This window comes from Ascaphus truei, chromosome 8, assembly GCF_040206685.1.
Source record: "Ascaphus truei isolate aAscTru1 chromosome 8, aAscTru1.hap1, whole genome shotgun sequence".
NCBI lineage: Eukaryota > Metazoa > Chordata > Amphibia > Anura > Ascaphidae > Ascaphus > Ascaphus truei.
Window position 1 is genome coordinate 56,628,656 of NC_134490.1, and position 20,987 is coordinate 56,649,642.

Sequence of the window (20,987 nt, forward strand, 5' to 3'; positions counted from 1 at the left end):
GAAACCAGATTCACTAGTTAATACAATAGCTTATTTCTCACTCGGAGAATGGTGTTTGTGTAGGACTTGTGTTCGAAATACTAAAAACAACGAGAAAAGAAACACAAATATTTACGTTTCAAGAATTGCTGGGTTTTCACTGATCTACAATGAAAGCTTTACCTTTGAAATCATACTGGTAGACATTTTTTAGGGACTCGTGAAGAAAGTAGAAGTTTCCAAGTGCCTGTAAAAAAACAAATAATAATAATAATGTAAACAAAGAGGAAATAACATAACATGCTATATTAACGTGTTACATAAGAATATACGGAGAAGAAATTCTACACTTTACCTACCAGTTTTTAAAGTTGTATGGAATTACGTTTCAACGCTTATCAGAGAGGTGTGTGTGTGTGTGTGTGTGTGTGTGTGTGTGTGTGTGTGTGTGTGTGTGTGTGTGTGTGTAAAACGATTTGGGTTACATAAAACACACCACCTTAAAGCAGCTATTAATGCTGTCCATCTCTTTTTTTTTTTTAAATAGATACATGGATTTATTTTAATTAATTAGAGCCAGGTTTCCCCTTGAGCTCAACCACGTTATTTTCAGCTCCAATGACTCCTGGTTCCCGAGATACTTAAAGGTTTAGGTATCAGTCTTTTTCTCCCTCTCCAGGGTGATTAAAAATGCCTGCCAAATCGTGGTCCAATAGGAAACCACAATGGACGTTGCAGCTTCCTATTGGCTGGCCGCGGGTGCCTACTTTGAAAATCTAGGAAGTGCACTGGCACCGAAGACCACGTATCTTGGAAACCGGGGATCCCCAGAGCTGAAAATAACGCGGTTTAGCTCTAGGGCCACTCCCTGGTCCAATTATATAAATAAATACAAATAACACATTTTGGTGGGATTTCTGCTTTAATGCTGAATATATATACTGTAATTAACAATAATATAACACTTTAATTGTCACCATTATTTGCCTAATGTACTATTTACAGACTTTGAGAGAGTTTCTTTGTAGTTGAAACTATTGAGATGGGCTATGTGAGTAGCCTTAATTATACTTGTTTAAACCCCAGTGACAGGTCTCATCAATGTATTCTGAATAATTTAACAAACTTGTCTATTACTTTTTGCTTATAAAGCTTTCGAATGAGGATGGGTACATTCGCAGGCCCACAATCCGAACCCGTACGAACTGTGACGTTTGTTTGAAAGTTCGAGTAACTTTGGAGCAAATTTTCAATCTTGAGCAAAATTACAGCCAAGAAAGGCTCAACCTCGGATTCATTTAAAAATAATATATATAAAAATATATATTATTTTGTTGTTGATAAACTGAGCCAACTTGGAGTTTGAGAACAAAATAAGGCTGCAAACTTTTGAAAAAAAGTTCAACCTTTAAAAACATAGTAAAAATAACAAAACATTTTCCTGCCTTATTTTGACTTTTCTCCAGAACAAATTAAAAAAAAAAATTCAAAACCGAAAAAACAAAAAAGTTTTATAACCAAAACCCCAAACAGTGAAAGCGCCAAACACTTCCAACACTTCTAAATACATTAGAAGTAACCCTTTAAAAAAAAAAAAAAAAAAAAAAAAAAAACTTATTTTCACTGGGATTACAACCAATTTTAAAATTGATCTAATGATGTTGCATGAAGGATTTTGTGTGTCAGACACCTGAAGAAATGAAATGACTCAGACTAATTACATCAAATCTCATAGAATAACAGAACCATTATACAGCCCATATATTTATTCTGTTCCAATTTGTCTTTTTACCAGCAGAGTGACAGATGTCCTCCTGGCGGCAGGCGGTTTTGGCTCACTGACTGCTGCATTATTTATGAGACTCTGCACATCTAGAGATTAAACATTTGCTGATTTGTCAGAAGCACAAACACGAGGTCCTGCCCATCTCCTTGACATATTAGTTCATCCAACAGAAAACACTGTCACACATTTAATTGATGAGTACACTTTCTTGTGACCCAGGCAGACGGCTTCAGTTTTCTTTCCTTATTTTCCTTGACCCCCCGCTGCCCCCCTTTCCACCCTCCAGAGGCAGCAAACAGGAAAGAATACACTTTTGTGCATTATTCAAGGTGAACTCTTTTACTGCAAGGGCAGGGTGCCAGGAATTCATAATCTTAATGAGAAACGCCAAGAAAAAAGTAAGCGACATTTCTGAGCTAAACATAAATACACTCCCATTGGAAAAAGAATGCCTCTTTTCTACATCGAAACAGAACTATTGTATGTTTACACCCTTCATAAAGTTTGAACTCATAAATTAAAAAGTTATGATGGGTAAAAAAGGGGTCACAAAAACCCTCCACTATACAGTAGGGTAGGGGTGCGTAAACAGGGGGGGCACGACCTTTTCGGGGAAGGAGCGAGACTTACAGAGGCCCAGTGCTCTTCCCCACAACATTTAAATGCCAGGGGAGCATGCAACGCCTCTGTAAGTCCCTTACCTTGTCTCTGGCGGCTTCTGGTGACACGTCGCCATGGCAATGCTGCAACACACGACGTCGTGATGTCAGAAAACGTCGGAGAAAAGGTATGATATGAACAAGTCAGATATGAAGGTTCTGAAAGATAATTACATATTTCATATGGATTTTATGTTACTTCCATAAAATATATCCCAACCTCAGCGGCGGATTTGGCAACGCAACGCTTTTTGGTAACGCAGCGCTTTGTGACGTCCGCGGCGTCACTTGACGCTCGATTTTGAAGGAGGAGCAGGGCGGCAGAACGGAGGTGGCCGGCACAGGCAAGTTCTTCCCATTAGGTTCGATAGGCCCGCGAGCGCGGCAAATGCAAATGAGGACAGACATTTTTGCCACCTTAGGCCCGGGCCTAACGGGAAATCTGACACTGCCCAACCTATAGCTCCCGTGACCAATATGATAGTTACAATTCTTCTCATCTTCCACTAACGGCGCATAATTTATCCCATTCAACAACAACAAAAACTATAAGTAGTACAAAAAAAGTAATGAAAGCATTATATACTTATTCACCTAATAAGAACATACTAAGGATTACACAGCAAGCAAATAGCCAGATAGTTGCAACAAAATATTCCAATATGCAATAAAGTGTGAAAGTGAATGACTGCTAATAATTGATCATTGGTTCTCACAAGTTAATGATAACCTCTCCATGCTGAATATTCATTGCTCCAAATACTCGAAGATCCTATTTACATTTCACATTCTAAATAAAACCAACATACCATTTGCAGTGTTTCCATTCTTACACATTACTGGAACAGTATAAGACAGGGCTCTTCAACTGGTGACCCACAAAGGGCCTTGATATCGTCCTGGGCTCGGCTACCCAAGCAAATAACTTATTAAAGTAATGTAAATATATGTGGTGTAGATCAGGAGTGGCCCAATCCAGTCCTCAGGGGCCACCAACAGGTCATGGGTTTTTTTTTTATTTGTACAAAACTTTATTGAATTTCCGTCATTTATATTTACAGAACCTTGTTTAAGGGTACCATGGTGTCCAGAATATTCAGCCAATCTTATACATAGAAAATTAAAATACACATAGATGTAGACGAGTGGGTGGGTAGGTGGATGGGGGGGGGGGGAGGGAGGGTGGATGGGGGGGAGGGAGGGTGGATGGGAGGGAGGGTGGATGGGGGGCAGGGAGGGTGAATGGGGGGCAAGGAGGGTGAATGGGGGGCAGGGAGGGAGGGAGAGTGGATGGGGGGGAGGGAGGGAGGGTGGATGGGGGGGAGGGAGGGTGGATGGGGGGCAGGGAGGGTGGATGAATGGGGGGCAGGGAGGGAGGGTGAATGGGGGGGACGGAGGGTGGATGGGGGGGACGGAGGGTGGATGGGGGGGAGGGAGGGTGGATGGGGGGGAGGGAGGGTGGATGGGGGAGAGGGAGAGCGAGGGGGTGAGGGAGGGCAACAGGTCATGTTTTTAATATATCGCTGCTTCAGCAGAGGTGGCTGAATCAGTTCCAGCTTCAGTATGGGTGGCAGGCATATATTAAAAACCTGATTTGGTGGTGGCTCTTGAAGACTGGAGTTGGCCGCCCCTGGGACAGATGTTCTACATGCTTGAGAAGAATTATAATTCAAGTCTTTATCTAAAATGGCATTATTAAAAGTATCTGTCCCTTCTACTCCCAAATATTTTCTGATCTAGCCGCCTTGGAGAAGTGGTTAAAGTGTCAGGGTATGCAGTAGAGATCCCCTTTCTGCAGTATGCAGACAGCCTGAGATACTGACCATTGTTGAAGAGCAGATACTGAGTTTGTTGGACCATTTGGTTTGACCCATACTGGCACTATCTAGCTTTCTTTATCAGGAAGTTTATGGGTATATTTTTGTGCAAAGAGGTATTGACAATATTCTTTACTGAAAAAGACAAACAAATAAAGCAACAACATGGAACTACTTAGACAAGCTAGCTGAATTTACTTCTGTACAGAGCAAACATCCAATGCATTACCTCAGGCATCGTGATCAAACTAATATGATATTCTGAATATTAAAATAAAAAATGTCAAATAGATTGCCCATAATGACATAGAAACAGTAATTCAAGCAGTCATAAAATCCATAATTAGCTCGCATGAATATTGAAAGTTAAAGTTCAACCTAACTTTTTAAATGTTTAACCTGCTATATCAATACAGTTCAATGAATCCATTTGTTAATGGACATGCCATCGTTGGAATATTAATCAGCACAGGTCCCTGCTGACAGGAAGTCCTTATCTCTTACCAGTCCCTTTAACCGAAGTGTATGTCAACAGCATTTTTGTCACGTCGGACAATATTGATTACTTGGCTGTTCCCTTAAAAACAATGACAAAAATATTTTACATATTTATAAACCGGACTGTCAGAAAAACGACATTAATTTGCCATTAGGAAAGATGCCGTCTCTTATATGCCATTGCTTACACGGAGAACAAGAAGCAGCAGCACATATGCAACAAATTTACATTTACATAGAAGGATAACATCCCAACAACACGGGCCGTTCTTTTAGTGGTTGTCAAAGAGATCTCAGTCCCATCAGACTTAATGTATGTAGCAATTATGTTAAAACATGAAGAGGCCACACAACCGGCTTCCAAAAAATAGAAGTCAGGTAGGTGCACAGCGAGCTAAGCGTGTGATGCATCCTCCTATTAAATGCAGTAGCTACACAACTTAACCCATTCGCTGCCAGAAAATTGATGGGCAATGAATTACACATCCCGTAGTAGTGGAGATATTAAATTAAATATATATTTTTTTAATTTAAAGAAGCATTTAAAGGGGAATCAATAGAGGGAGTTCACATTGCTAAGTACAGTACTCCACTGTTTTGTCTCACTTTAAAGCGTAGTTACAATTATTGGGCATGACAAATGTTATAAGAATTTGTATTAACGAAGCAATACTACTCCCCCCACTGCAGCAAGGGATTCTGGGAAATGACATATACAGTATATATATAATTGTGGTATATATATATATATATATATATATATATATATATATATACACACACACACACACACACACACACACACACACACGTTGCACGAGCTACAAAACATCACATATCTTCTTTGAAGGAGAAAAACATGTTGATTTTTGAAAATCGGTAGGAAACGGGGGGTCTCCGTAGCTGAACCGCGCTAATTTCAACTTGGAGACCCCTTGCTCCCCGAGATACTTACCTCTGTGGTGGGTGCCGTCGGTATCTTGGCACTGTTTAAAGGTCCTGGTCACATAGGTCAATAGGAAGCTGTGACGTCATCCCACCTGACGCGGCACACTTAAACCGCCATTATATGTTCTCCACACACAGCCCAGCCGGAGCTGCTACCGGCAACCTCTAGAGGTCTCTCTTCGACTGAGCCACCTGTGCCGAAGCCGGGATATCCTTAAAGCCGGACATTTGGGGGGTTTTGAGGACTGGAGTTGAGCTCCCCTGATCTAGATCACCAGGCGGTCCTGATAAAGCTGCAATCCTACCCGGAAACATTACTATTCCAATAAAGTATTGCATTTTAATCTACATATCATGCCTCTTGTATATTATCCATATACATTAAAGGTTCGCTAGGCTTGCCAGCAATAATATAAAAATGTGATTGTGTATAATATGTGAAGCTCCATAATCCAGCGGTGCACAAAGTGCAGAGACACTTACAGAGACCCCACGCTCTTTCCCGAGGCATTTAAATTAAATGTCGGGGGATCGCGTGAGGCCTGTGCAACAATAAAACTTACCTTGATTCAGACGCTGTGACGCGTCGCCATGGCAAGTGTCATGCGGGGTGACGACACACGGCCATCTCCATGGAAACGTCATTGGACGCCGCACACAAGCGAAGGGGGAGGGGGGCAAAGATTAAGGGGGAGCTGGCAGGGGGCGCAGCTCAAAAAGTTTGCGCTCCCCTGCCATAATCTACTTTAAATGTGACACCGATTGCAAACATCACCCTAGATTTGGTGGAGATTTTTTCAATGCAAAGGGAAGTGTAAATGATGGGGAAACGTACAATCTGACACCTCCAAGTTATGATATGAGAGTCTGTAACCTTCTCTAATTGCCAAACTGATGCGAAGAGGCACGGGATAAAAACACCTCGCTTTCCTTTTGTGATACAATTACCTTGACACATACAGTATACCCCATTACTTAAATACAGGCGGTCCACGGTTATTCAAAGGAATCCGTTCTGGAAGTAGCGCTGGATAGTGAAACCGTTGTAAAGTGAGTCCCATGTTAATCAGTGGCGGTGAGCGTTGGATAACGCATTCCGCCGTCGAAAAACAGCCCACAAGGTTGCATTATAAAGCGTTGGATATGCCATTTGTTGTAAGGTGAAACGTTGGATAATGAGGACTCCCTGTACTGCCTGGTAGTCAATGTTATGCCACCAGGTATAAGTAATGAAAATAATAGGAAAATTAGGAAGGTTCGAAAAAACTATCAATTCAGAGTTTGTAAGCAACACTGCAAACAAAAACTCAGTTTTGTAACTTGGAAAAACAATACAGAAAAACACAAATGTCCCAAATGAAATCTATCACGTTGCAAGAGTTACCATTATATGGTACATACAGGCAAAAGTCCTAACCCAAAATGCTTCTGAAAAAATTATAGGACTAACATATAAATTATTAATAGATGTTTAGAATTATTAATCGATTCTTGAAATTCTAACAAAACCTGTGATGATAAATAGCTCGATTCCCCAGTTTATCTCGAAGATTGTCTGGTCCAATGCACTCATGTCTTTGTGAATACAAAAAAACACTCTGTAACTGGTACAGTACAGCAAAACAAAATGTATGTAGTGATTTATTTGTAAAATCATTTATTAAGTTGCACAACCGTTCATAGTGCTGCTGAGATTCAGTTCTGATCTGATGTACACAGTTGAATGCTGATAACATTTCTCTTTTCAAAACAGCATTTTTTTTTATTATCACATTTTGATTGGAAATGACACTGTTACCCCACATGTTCAGCAAAGCAAAGGTATATATTTGTCAGTCCTGCTCATAGCTCACTTAATCAAATATACCTCCTGTACTAGGACCAAATGCCTATTATTCACTAAAGGTGGAGAAACTGGCTTTGCACACAGATCAACTGCCATTAGAAAACATTCAATCACTTTATATTTGCAAACAAATTAAGTGACTAGCAATTTATCATTTCCTGAATTAGACTTATCAGCAAAAGTACATATCATTAAATAGCTGTTGTGCCTTTTGCAGCAGGCGGTGTCACTTTGACATACTGACTTTTCCAACTTGGGATGGGCGGCCCACTCCAGTTAACCCTCTCCTATCCGCATTAGTTGATCAGATAAGTAATTAAACTCACCCAAGTTCGGGGATATCCAATGTTTTGCAGAAGGGACCAGGGCAGGAGTGGGCAACTCCAGGCCTCAAGGGCCACCGACTGGTCAGGATTTCCCTGCTGCAGCACAGGTGGCTCAATCAGTGGCTCAGTCAAAGACTGAGCCACTGTTTGAGCCACCTGTGCTGAAGCTGCGACTGATTGAGCCACCTGTGCTGAGGCTGGGACGGATTGAGCCACTTGAAGCAGGGATATCTTGAAAACCTGACCTGTTGGTGGCCCTTGAAGACTGGAGTTGAACTCTGCTGCAACAAAGAAGCAGATGCTGAGACAAATTAATACCAAGCTCACTTGCTAGGACAATGCAACTCATTTCCAGCCGGCACGGTAGGGGTTAATCTTATTACAATTCATTTAGCGGTGCTATTGAACCGCTTTCCAGCACTATCTGAACAACAAGGTGATATAAAAAGGTATACATAACGTGTTGCTATAAAGGGTAACATAATAAAATCAGCTCTACTTCATCTCATATGAATTAATGGCTGTGGATTACACAATAGGACCTTACCATATGTGTGTGATTAAAGGGGCAGTCCCATTTAGTGCTAAAATAAAGGCACAGCAGTAACATGTTTAAGCAGTTAACTCTATACCAGGAGTGGCCAACGCCAGTCATCAAGAGCCTCCTCTATTAGGAGATAATGTCTTGCAAGAGAGCATAGGAAACGGCATCAAATTTGCAGCCAGTTTATCTTCTATGTTCTTGATTACGTTTATGAATGTACTGGTGCGGACTGAAGATACACAGGAGGGTAGAATGAGAAGAGCCAGAAAATAAAGTTAAGTAGGTCCATCCAGTGAATCTTTCATGGGTTGCAAAGTGGTGAATTCGAGCCAGTGACCTACCAGTACCAGCCCCGTCTCTGCAGCAGTCTGATGCAGTTTAACAGAAGAAGTGGTCAATAATAAGTGTTCCTACCTACCTTGTTTGGAAATCTGTAACCCTATTTGCAGTTACTCTTAGCAATGGGGGCTCCCGGCTGTTAGCGCTTCCTGAACAGGAACTGAAGGGTTTTGTCATGATAGATGCTTAAAGCAGCAAAACATGTGACATCATGCGGTTTTTTTAATTTTAAAATTAAGCAGTTCTGTTAATTAGATAATACTTCCTGCATTAAAAAAAATATTATTCAACTCTATGCCATTTTAATGAGTTTTAATATACTGAGCATCCTTTGATTGCTATAGCAGGTTTAGCCCACCTCTTCAGCTGTGCAAGATATTTGTAACACTTTCCTGTTTGTGACAATTTGTTGGCAAATTTCCCGGCAGTTTGAGCTGCAAACTGTAACAATAGATAATGTTACCTTAGTAATATATATATATACTAGCTGAGAGACCCGGCGTTGCCCGGGATGTAATGTTCCCGTTCCTCTCTCTCCTTCCCCCTCTCTCTGTTTGTCCCCCATTCACATCAATCCAGTCCCCCCCCTCCCTCCCTCCTTTACAGCTTCATGTAGCGTGTGTGCGTCAGTCACTGTGTGTTTGCTCGCGCGTCAGTGAATCTGAGGCAGAAACACAAACACACACAGACTGACTGACGCACACACAGTCAGTGTGTGCCTCAGTCAGTGTGTGCGTGCGTCAGTCAGGGTTTGTGTGCGCGTCAGTCAGTGTGTGCGTGCGGTAGTCAGTCAGTGTGTGCGCGTGGGGCGTCAAAGGCAGGGGGGGGCATCAAAGGGGGGGGGGCGTCAAAGGGAGGGGGGGGGGCGTCAAAGGGAGGGGGGGGGGCGTCAAAGGGAGGGGGGGGCGTCAAAGGGAGGGGGGGGGCGTCAAAGGGAGGGGGGGGCGTCAAAGGGAGGGGGGGGCGTCAAAGGGAGGGGGGGGGCGTCAAAGGGAGGGGGGGGGGCGTCAAAGGGAGGGGGGGGGCGTCAAAGGGAGGGGGGGGGGCGTCAAAGGGAGGGGGGGGGCGTCAAAGGGAGGGGGGGGGCGTCAAAGGGAGGGGGGGGGCGTCAAAGGGAGGGGGGGGGCGTCAAAGGGAGGGGGGGGCGTCAAAGGGGGGGGGGGGGGCGTCAAAGGGAGGGGGGGGGCGTCAAAGGGAGGGGGGGGGCGTCAAAGGGAGGGGGGGGGCGTCAAAGGGAGGGGGGGGGCGTCAAAGGGAGGGGGGGGGCGTCAAAGGGAGGGGGGGGGCGTCAAAGGGAGGGGGGGGGCGTCAAAGGGAGGGGGGGGGCGTCAAAGGGAGGGGGGGGGGCGTCAAAGGGAGGGGGGGGGCGTCAAAGGGAGGGGGGGGGCGTCAAAGGGAGGGGGGGGGCGTCAAAGGGAGGGGGGGGGCGTCAAAGGGAGGGGGGGGGCGTCAAAGGGAGGGGGGGGGGCGTCAAAGGGAGGGGGGGGGGCGTCAAAGGGAGGGGGGGGGGCGTCAAAGGGAGGGGGGGGGGCGTCAAAGGGAGGGGGGGGGGCGTCAAAGGGAGGGGGGGGGGCGTCAAAGGGAGGGGGGGGGGCGTCAAAGGGAGGGGGGGGGGCGTCAAAGGGAGGGGGGGGGGCGTCAAAGGGAGGGGGGGGCGTCAAAGGGAGGGGGGGGGCGTCAAAGGGAGGGGGGGGGCGTCAAAGGGAGGGGGGGGGCGTCAAAGGGAGGGGGGGGGCGTCAAAGGGAGGGGGGGGCGTCAAAGGGAGGGGGGGGGCGTCAAAGGGAGGGGGGGGGCGTCAAAGGGAGGGGGGGGGCGTCAAAGGGAGGGGGGGGGCGCGTCAAAGGGAGGGGGGGGGCGTCAAAGGGAGGGGGGGGCGTCAAAGGGAGGGGGGGGCGTCAAAGGGAGGGGGGGGGCGTCAAAGGGAGGGGGGGGGCGTCAAAGGGAGGGGGGGGGCGTCAAAGGGAGGGGGGGGGCGTCAAAGGGAGGGGGGGGGCGTCAAAGGGAGGGGGGGGCGTCAAAGGGAGGGGGGGGGGCGTCAAAGGGAGGGGGGGGGCGTCAAAGGGAGGGGGGGGCGTCAAAGGGAGGGGGGGGGGCGCCTCAAAGGCATGGATTCCTCCCCCTGCATTTCCTGCAGTGGACAGGAGGGGGGGGGCAGTGGACAGGAGGGGGGGGGCAGTGGACAGGAGGGGGGGCAGTGGACAGGAGGGGGGGGGGCAGTGGACAGGAGGGGGGGGGGCAGTGGACAGGAGGGGGGGGCAGTGGACAGGAGGGGGGGGGCAGTGGACAGGAGGGGGGGGCAGTGGACAGGAGGGGGGGGGCAGTGGACAGGAGGGAGGGGGCAGTGGACAGGAGGGGGGGGGGCAGTGGACAGGAGGGGGGGGCAGTGGACAGGAGGGGGGGGGCAGTGGACAGGAGGGGGGGGCAGTGGACAGGAGGGGGGGGGCAGTGGACAGGAGGGGGGGGGCAGTGGACAGGAGGGGGGGGGGCAGTGGACAGGAGGGGGGGGGGGGGAAATGGACAGGAGGGGGGGGGGAAATGGACAGGAGGGGGGGGGAAATGGACAGGAGGGGGGGGGCAGTGGACAGGAGGGGGGGGGCAGTGGACAGGAGGGGGGGGGCAGTGGACAGGAGGGGGGGGGCAGTGGACAGGAGGGGGGGGGGCAGTGGACAGGAGGGGGGGGGGCAGTGGACAGGAGGGGGGGGCAGTGGACAGGAGGGGGGGGGGCAGTGGACAGGAGGGGGGGCAGTGGACAGGAGGGGGGGGCAGTGGACAGGAGGGGGGGGCAGTGGACAGGAGGGGGGGGCAGTGGACAGGAGGGGGGGGGGCAGTGGACAGGAGGGGGGGGGCAGTGGACAGGAGGGGGGGGGCAGTGGACAGGAGGGGGGGGCAGTGGACAGGAGGGGGGGGGCAGTGGACAGGAGGGGGGGGGCAGTGGACAGGAGGGGGGACAGGAGGGGGGACGCAGTGGACAGGAGGGGGGACGCAGTGGACAGGAGGGGGGACGCAGTGGACAGGAGGGGGGACGCAGTGGACAGGAGGGGGGACGCAGTGGACAGGAGGGGGGGCAGTGGATAGGAGGGGGGGGGCAGTGGATAGGAGGGGGGGGGCAGTGGATAGGAGGGGGGGGCAGTGGATAGGAGGGGGGGGCAGTGGATAGGAGGGGGGGGGCAGTGGATAGGAGGGGGGGGCAGTGGACAGGAGGGGGGGGCAGTGGACAGTGTCACACACACACACACACACACACACACACACACACACACACACACACACACACACACACACGTCTCAGTTGATGCGCCCTTTCTCAGTTCCGTTTGGCGCCGGAGGTGGGGAGCGACACCTACCTGTACTTCCGGGCGCCGCCACCGTCTGACTCGGCGCCGCGAGGGAGGAAGGGGGTCCGCCATCTTACGCGCCGCGTGGCAGCTGCGGGAAGCGAGGTGATTTGGAGCGGGGAGGGGGGAGAGGTGATTTGGAGCGGGGAGAGGTGATTTGGAGCGGGGAGAGGTGATTTGGAGCGGTGAGGGGGAGAGGTGATTTGGAGCGGTGAGGGGGGAGAGGTGATGCCGCTGGGGAGGGGGAGAGGTGATTTGGAGCGGGGAGGGGGAGAGGTGATGCCGCTGGGGAGGGGGAGAGGTGATGCCGCTGGGGAGGGGGGAGAGGTGATGCCGCTGGGGAGGGGGGAGAGGTGATGCCGCTGGGGAGGGGGAAGAGGTGATGCCGCTGGGGAGGGGGAAGAGGTGATGCCGCTGGGGAGGGGGAAGAGGTGATGCCGCTGGGGAGGGGGAAGAGGTGATGCCGCTGGGGAGGGGGAAGAGGTGATGCCGCTGGGGAGGGGGAAGAGGTGATGCCGCTGGGGAGGGGGAAGAGGTGATGCCGCTGGGGAGCGGGGAGAGGTGATTTGGAGCGGGGAGAGGTGATTTGGAGCGGGGAGAGGTGATTTGGAGCGGTGAGGGGGGAGAGGTGATGCCGCTGGGGAGGGGGGAGAGGTGATTTGGGGAGGGGGAGAGGTGATGCCGCTGGGGAGGGGGGAGAGGTGATTTGGGGAGGGGGGAGAGGTGATTTGGAGCGGGGAGAGAGAGGTGTGTGTGTGTGTGTGTGTGTGTGTGTGTGTGTGTTTTATTTATTTTTTTGGACCTTTGGCCCGTCACTCCGCCTCAGGCCAATGAGAGGTGTGGGGGGCGGGCCAAGGGGGTGGTGTGAGTGTGTGAGGCCAATGAGAGGTGTGCGGGGGCGGGCGGCCCAAGGGACCAATGAGATTGCCGCTAGGGACACCGGACATCCAGGCAGGCAAACATACAGTGCTTTCACTAATATAGTATAAGATAAGATATGCATATATATTACTATCTGCTGAGTTACACTGACTGAAACTAGAAGGCATTATGTTAGTAAAACAATCAGTACTTTGACAGATATACAACAGGAGCACCAAACAATTGCCATCTTGGGTAAGAATGCAGAATTATACATGGTCACACGCTTTACATATACAAATAAGAAAGGGGGGGGGGGAGGTGGTGTACTATTGCTGCTTTAGGCTACGGCCCGATGTCTGCGCTGCACACGCCCTGCCAGGCTGGAGGCGCATGCAGTCGAGTTCCCCGGTCTGCAGTGAGCAAGACGGGGCGGTGGGGGGCTCAGCCATGACGTCAACCGGCAGGTAGGTTCGCCCTCATTGGCTGAACCGCCAGGGGGTGTGTTCTATCGCTCTGTCACTAGTACTGAGCACAATTTTCCAGTCTGCTGGAAAAACTGACAGCGCAGTGCGGCCGCCCCTTGCAGCGGGCCCAGCCCCATTGAGGGGCGGCTCTCGTCCCTGCAGCGCCCGCCACAGCAGTCAGCGAGGACCAAGCCTTAATTGGTATTTATTTACAGAAGCTGAAATGTTGCAATCATGGCACTTTACATTTAAAAAAAAAAGTAATGTCAAAGCATTTACCAGTGTTTCACTAACTCCTTATAGAAAGGTATCTAGTCTGTAGAGAATTGTTCCCAAGACACAATATTTAGGGGGTTATTCAGTAAACTCTGAGATCTGACCCAAATACAAAAGCAGAATAACTTCCATGGGGTTCAGCTTTTGCAGTTCAATTAATAATCCTTCAATAGATATGACACGTCTCAGATATGTTTGTCATCTTAGATATGTCTGTTCAACAGTATATATTAATATGTGATGCTTTTTGTGTCTAACACAATATACATCTAAGAATAATAAAAACATAGTAAGACTACATGGCCGCCAGAAAAAGTGCTATCCTAACTATATTAAAAATGATACTCTCTTTCAATCTATTCAGATGTGGTTCATGTGATACATATTATTTGCTTCCCATCCCTTTAAAAAACAAAAAAACAACACAAAACCACATTACGAAATGTACATGGAAATTTACTTTTCACTCCTCGGCTTAACCATAAAACGAATGATGTATTCCCTTAAAATAATATAATTGCCAACAGTAGCTTTTTGAGCCTATGGTCATATTACCCTTCTGCGGAGAGGTATTCCTGGCACTTGTGTTCTTTTGATGCCACAAGCTGGGCATTCACATCGCTATCTGCCAGTGTTCTGTTTTTGTTCATTATTATTGAATTCACCAATACATGGCCTTTGTTTTGTACAAAACATTGTAAATTAGGCAAACTGCATCTGAATTAGGAGAGGTTATGGCAAATCATTTAGATTTTTTTGCAGGTCAGTTCTGCATACCCAGGGTATCATGTAGTGAAACGTAATTAGCATGTCACAGTCAGAGGGGTTTGTTCCACCTCCACAAATCTTTGTAACTGCCTCAAAATGAAAGATGATTGATTTACAAAGTACCATATTTTAAATTTCATATCCCTGGGCTAAACATGAAATAATTGGACAAAGTTGTTCCCCTGTCTGACCCACCACAATCAAGTCCCTTTCAAGGTTGACTGCCTCTATGAGAAATATGTGCATAATTTCATTTTGTCTCTCGTCCAACATCCAATGTTAGAAGTTAATTAAATTGCTTGTCCATTGTATTCATCCACTTACAAAGTTAATGATATTCTGGTCCTGAATTAAAGAGAATTTTATAAAGCCTGCTCTATGGAACCTGGCAGGCTATGCATTGAGGAGCTGAACTCTGTCAAAGTTTCTGATTGCAACCCTTCTAATTAGGAGACAAAATAAATGTTTCCATGTCTGCCAATGCAGAAGACAAGGTACTGTACCCTGACAGGGAGGCTAAATGCTTTTTTTTTTTACAATAGCAACTTAATAATAGCTTGTGTTTTGCTATAATAAATTCCACGGCATTCATAAACCTGTTAAATTTGTGAATTACAATAACAAAGATAAACTGTAGTAGAACAAGACAGCATCCCCCGAAAACAAGATCACCGCTGGCAGAAACCTACATGGGTGTTTTTCAAGGACATTCATATTTTGAAGAGCTACCAATTACTGCAACACAGAATTGAGAGGGGCAGCTTTTAAACATGAATTCATCAGCAGTGACATGTTAAATCTTGGTGATTTGAAGTAAGTGTATTTAAAAAATAATAATAAAGGAGGAGTGGTCATGGAAATGTTTGCACACATTGTAACTTGACACTTGAGTTCTTATGAACTTTCACCCTCTCCTCAGACTCGTGTCACTAATCGTCTTACTGCTATTTCCTCTTGAAGTCCCGTGACTACCTGTGTGCAGGAAATACAAATACCACTTTCCCCATTATCTCTTAGCATACAGCGCTTCCTCTGCAGCCAGGGATTCTGGGAAATGACATGTAAATGAGCACAGTGTGTCACTTTTTGCTTCTTATCCATTTTAACGCGGACTCCTATGCCACCTCAAACTCAACATGTTAAAAACAAAACGAATCCTTTTCTCACCCTCTAATTCTAACTCTATATTCGACTTCTTCCCGACAATAGAGCAGGGGTGTGCACACATTCTGCCTGCTCACCCCCTTTATGTAGGAACCAGCGTCAAATGATGCAGCGGGGTCATGTGACCCCATGGTGACGCCCTAAGGCAAGGTAAGTATATTACAGAGGCCTTGCGCGCTCCCCGGCATTTCATTTAAATGCTTTAGGGATGAGCGCGTGGCGGTATCAAAGTAAAGTCCCGCAGGGTGACGGTGCTCAGACTTTGTGTGGGCTCCAATGTCATAAGATATATAGTGTCCGGAATATCCATAATAGGATTAATAGTTCATCTACGCAAAATATATACCAGGAGAATAAAGCTTCATGGAATCGCAGCACAAAGGCCCCAAATGTATAGCGTAATATCCCATCTTCCATAAACGATTAGTCGAAAAATATCCAAATGCAGGCAACTTAGTTGTATCCAGATGCCCCTTATGCGTCCTCCAAATCCGGATATTCTACGGTGTGCGTCAGGAACAGCAGAAATCCAAATGATTGTAAAGAAATGCAGAGCATTACCACAGCATGGCAAAATGAAAAGATCAAGAGGTGACTCTAATAAAAGTTGAAATGTATTGAATCACATGGATTCCCAGGGTAAAAAAAAAAAAACAACAACACACACCAGAAGCATTTTTTACCCCGGGAATCCATGTGATTCAATACATTTCAACTTTTATTAGAGTCACCTCTTGATCTACATTTCCTTACAAACCTTAGTTGGTATCAGCCTCTTTCTGAATCTCCCCTCCCCCGCGATAAACTAAAACTTTTGAAGTCCCCTGGGCCATCTGTTGGAGATGTCATCACGCTAAGACGCCATCACTTGGTCACATCGTGATGTCTTGTTGCGCCGGTCTTGAAACGCCGGCAAAATCCTTCGAACGAGCACGGAAAGCGGTCTCCTCTTTTGGAGCACATGTTATAGCAGTCTCCCCATCCATCGCTGAGATTTTAACTGCAGCTTTGGTGAAAGTTCAATTGGAGCAGGTTTCCCTGAAGACATCCTATGGTTCAGGATTAGAGGTCGTGAACAGAAAATCCAGGGGGAGCATGGGGAAGAAACAGAAATAAATTTAAGTGCAGCAGAATAGCAATGTGGAAAAAATGTCTCCAAACGACTTGGCTCTTATAGAATGACTACTTACAGGATGTAAGAGTCAAAACAGCGGGGTTGACTCACACAGTCAGTGGTTTAAAAAGTGGTATAGTTGTCATCTGGGTGGATCAGGTTCTCAGGAGGATATGGCCCAATAACAAGAGAAAGAAACTGTTATTGGGCCATATCCTCCTGAGAACCTGATCCACCCAGACTATTTATTCACTTATTGAAGTATTTACGAAGTCACATATTATTAGTGTTTCCTTTTTATTTTGTTGGCGCCTGTGTTCACTTTACCACTATATCAGGATTAGAGGTCTACATATCCCTTCTCTGAAGTCTGGTAATAAGCACAATTGTGATGAAACTGCGTATCTTCATCTGAAATCGTGAGGAATCTCGAGCAGGCATTTGTCACACGTACTTATTTATATTTAAATGTATTGCACAATGAAGCGCGCCATTCTTAATATATCTCTATCTGAACAAGCTCCTCACCCCTACCACATGCAGCACTTATCTGAGATCTGACTCCACAAGACTGTTCATGGTCCCAAGGCTCAACAAAGTATCCGGCCGCTCCTCCTTCTCTTATAAAAACCATATAAATAGCATATAAGAATAAGATCAGAAATGTCCATAAAAAGGTGCTTGCAGTCAGTAAATAATGGGAGTGGTCTAGTGGTCACTTCCTCCTCAAGTAGATTTTCCCCAAACTTCACGCAAGTCTTGTTACGCCACCAACTGGGGAACGACCCACGTGAGTGAGGGAGACCAGGTCCTCTCCGCTGTTTTATCAGGATTTTAGTTGAGAGCATTTTTCTTTTTCTTACCAGAATTGATTAAATCTACTACACTATGGAAGGCAGGATACTCTTCTATTTTCTTGTTACATAACAAAAAATGCACACGGTTTATATATACACACAAATATATAACTATTTCATATAGTGCTTCTCATAATGGGACTTAAATCGCTTCACAATTACATTATAGCGTGCGGTATATAGCGCCGTAGATCATACTTTTCAGGGAGTGAAACCAACAAAGTTAGAGCCTATGTTTGGTGCCTGAGACGCAGGGAGATAAAGTGACTTGCATAAGGTCACAAGGAGCTGACCCCGGGAATTGACTCGGGCTCCCCTGCTTCATACAGCAGTCACTGTCATTGCTTTCAGTGTCCGTGTCTTTATTCACTGAACCACTCCATCTGTAATCTATATATCTGTTTTTTTAGTACTAATGTGTGTTGTGCTTTAAGTTAATATTGATTTACAATTTTTTTTTTTATGCTTAAATGTTCCTTCTTCAGGTCCGACAGGAGGAAAACCACTGCGCGGTGTCAAAATGTACCAGTGTATTTTGTTAGATGAGTAACAAGTATTACAGCCTTCAAATAATCTAATGTACAACTCTCATTGCAATATATCAACCCGTCACAGAGACAAAGCAAACAAAAACGAAAATGCTGAAGTGCTGTAAACCTACTGGTTATAGGTTATTATGATTTATAATCTTAGGTAAGCACCAAAAACAACTTAATTTTATGAAGTGCCTTCCTGCTACAAACAAAGCCAAAGTGCATTTCAAAATATGCATATTTCACTGTTAACTTTAGAAAATTACAATTCAGTAAGAATAATGCTACTTATAGTAAACCTTTTAGCACAGCAAAATAGAATTTCAATTTCTTTCCTGCATCCAATTATAAAATTAACTTTATTGCATTATACCACTTTGTATATCAAAAAGGTCATGCAAAACAGAGGTAATCCATACATTCCCTCATTAATTAAATCACATGGGACGTTTATGCCATTAATAAAAATCCTCAGCCCTTTGATCTTCTAACATCATTATCCTTTCAATACCATAACTGAATTCACACAGATTACAATGCGGGATGCATAATGTAGATGATCTAACATAATTAAAGTAAAAGGCATCTTCATGGAGACGGGCGACACCGCACACAGCCCACTTATGAGTAAGCTCTTAGCATTATGAGTTTTTAGTGCATATAAATATGCATCAAATGATTTTTAAATTACACTAATTACATTTTACAGAGATTTGCACTCTGGTTTTTTATTTTATTTATCTGTCTATACTTTCTGTGACGGCCTTGTTACTTTTTATTATGCTGGAAATCAGCATAAACTTGTATGATACTGTACAACAAACTTGATCTTGCTGAACTAATATTGCACAGTCGTTGATCCAATTTGAAAGTGCTGTAGTCCTAATTTCAATACAATTTGGGAAACCGTAATTAAAATCTCTTGCAATTATGCAAAACACAGCTAAGTGCTCATAAAAATCAGGACCCGAGTAAGGTAAATGAAAGGTTTAGTCGCCCTCTTTACTTCAAGAGCATTGATACTGCGTACAAATGGTTCGTTACATATATTGCAAGCTCTCTGCTGCAGGGATTCATTTGATTATTGTTTGCTTTTATGTTGCTTGGATTTATTTTATTTTAACTCTGTATTCTATTTTATTTCTTGTAAATCTGTGCATTCATTATCGGTACTACCGTATATAAAGAACTATATATTTACCACTACTCCTTAAACCAGGGGTGGCCAACGACAGTCCTCAAAGGCCACCAACAGGTCAGGTTTTAAGGATATCCCTGCTTCAGCACAGGTGGCTCAATCAGTGGCTCAGTCTTTTCGACAGTCACCTGTCCATATCCATATCCTGTGCTGAAGCAGGGATATCCTGACCTGTTGGTGGCCCTTGAGGACTGGAGTTGGCCACTCCTACCTTAAACTATTACACAACTGATATCCTGCTTTAAAACGAGGGGTATTTGTACAAAGAACACAGGTTGAATAGCACCAGGGCAAGCAGGTCACAGGACTAGAATCTGCCTTCTATCAGACTAACCAAAATCCCCCCTCCCACTGCTGGGATTCCCAGCGTGGTTTAATATGACCTCTAATGGTCTCATTTCTCAGAGGGCCCCTGGTGTCTAGCTGTACTATGTACCCAATTAAAGCAGAACACTCTGCAGTGTAACGAGGGAACGCTGTAGGTCCCTTTAATTACTTTTATTAGAGCACAAGCATGGTCGAAATTTTTTTTTCTTGCACACGTAAGCAGAGCTGGAAGGGGCTGCCGGAGTCCCATCAATGTGTAGGATGCAGACTAGTTTATTTTGGTTTATTGCCTTGCAACCCATTTCTTGCATTCCCTCTCTCTAGGACGGCGAGCTGTGATATTCTACTGAACTTCCAGATTCTGCTTGACACTCATTAAGGAATTCATATAAGACACACAGCGAGGTAATACAAGTTTGCCAGCACATCAGTTACAAAACTGAAGCCACTTGTCTGCAGTTAAGAACCGTTTAGCCATGCATGCAAAGATACCCAGTCACCCACTGGTCCTGTAACAGAGGGTTGTACCCGGTTATGATCGCGCTATAGACACAACAGCCCTAGTTTTACTGTACACATCGGTCTCCTACAAGTCAGAGCCCTGTAGTATAAGTTGATCTTTTACAGTAACGAGGAAAAGTTTGTGAACCCCAATGATGACGGAAATTCCATAGTTTTTCCATGATAACCTTCTTGAATCAAAACCAGTCTTTTCTTAAATATCCAAATGAGTTTATATTAACCAATTCCATGTCTTTTGAATCAAAATGATGTATGAATTAGACAAACAATGAGTAATTAAAAGTCAGGGCATGTGCAAAAGTAAGTGAAACCCTGGATTAATCAGCTAAATTCAAGGGGATCATTAGAATCAGGTGTTTAAATATTTAGGTAGATATTCAGTTCTGAGTTTGGAAGGTCCCAACCTATATAAAGATCAGAAACATTGTGAATTTGGTCTTCATCATACAGGTGTGTTCAAAAGAAATTTCTCAGGGCCTCAGAAAAGCAGTCATTGATGCTCATCAGTCTAGAAAGGGTTGCAAAACAATTTCTAAGGATTTGGGGCTTCACTGTCTGACAGATAGTCTACAAATGTAGAAAGTTCAAGACCACAGTCAGTCCACACTACACAGGGGTGGTAGTCCTATCAAAATCTCCCCAAGAACAAACCGGCAAATCGAGGAACACAAAAAGGACCCTAGCGTAACATCCAAGGATCTGCAGGCCACTTGCACCTTGGGTAATGGGAGTGTTCATGACTCAACTATCAGAAAAAGACTAAACAAGAATGGTGTTCATGGAAGGATAGCCAGGAGGAAACCACCACTCTCTAAAAAGAAC

The 20,987-nt window shown here is 45.9% G+C and overlaps 1 protein-coding gene across 8 annotated transcripts in view; it reads right to left on the minus strand.

Moving 5' to 3' along the window:
- INPP5A (inositol polyphosphate-5-phosphatase A) overlaps positions 1-20,987 on the minus strand; it is a 334,901-nt gene that overhangs the window by 145,120 nt on the left and 168,794 nt on the right. For all 8 annotated transcript variants that reach the window (XM_075612175.1, XM_075612178.1, XM_075612176.1 and 5 more), the window contains one exon: positions 163-226. In XM_075612175.1, coding sequence (XP_075468290.1) covers positions 163-226 — 64 coding nt within the window. The remainder of the gene's footprint in view (positions 1-162; positions 227-20,987) is intronic.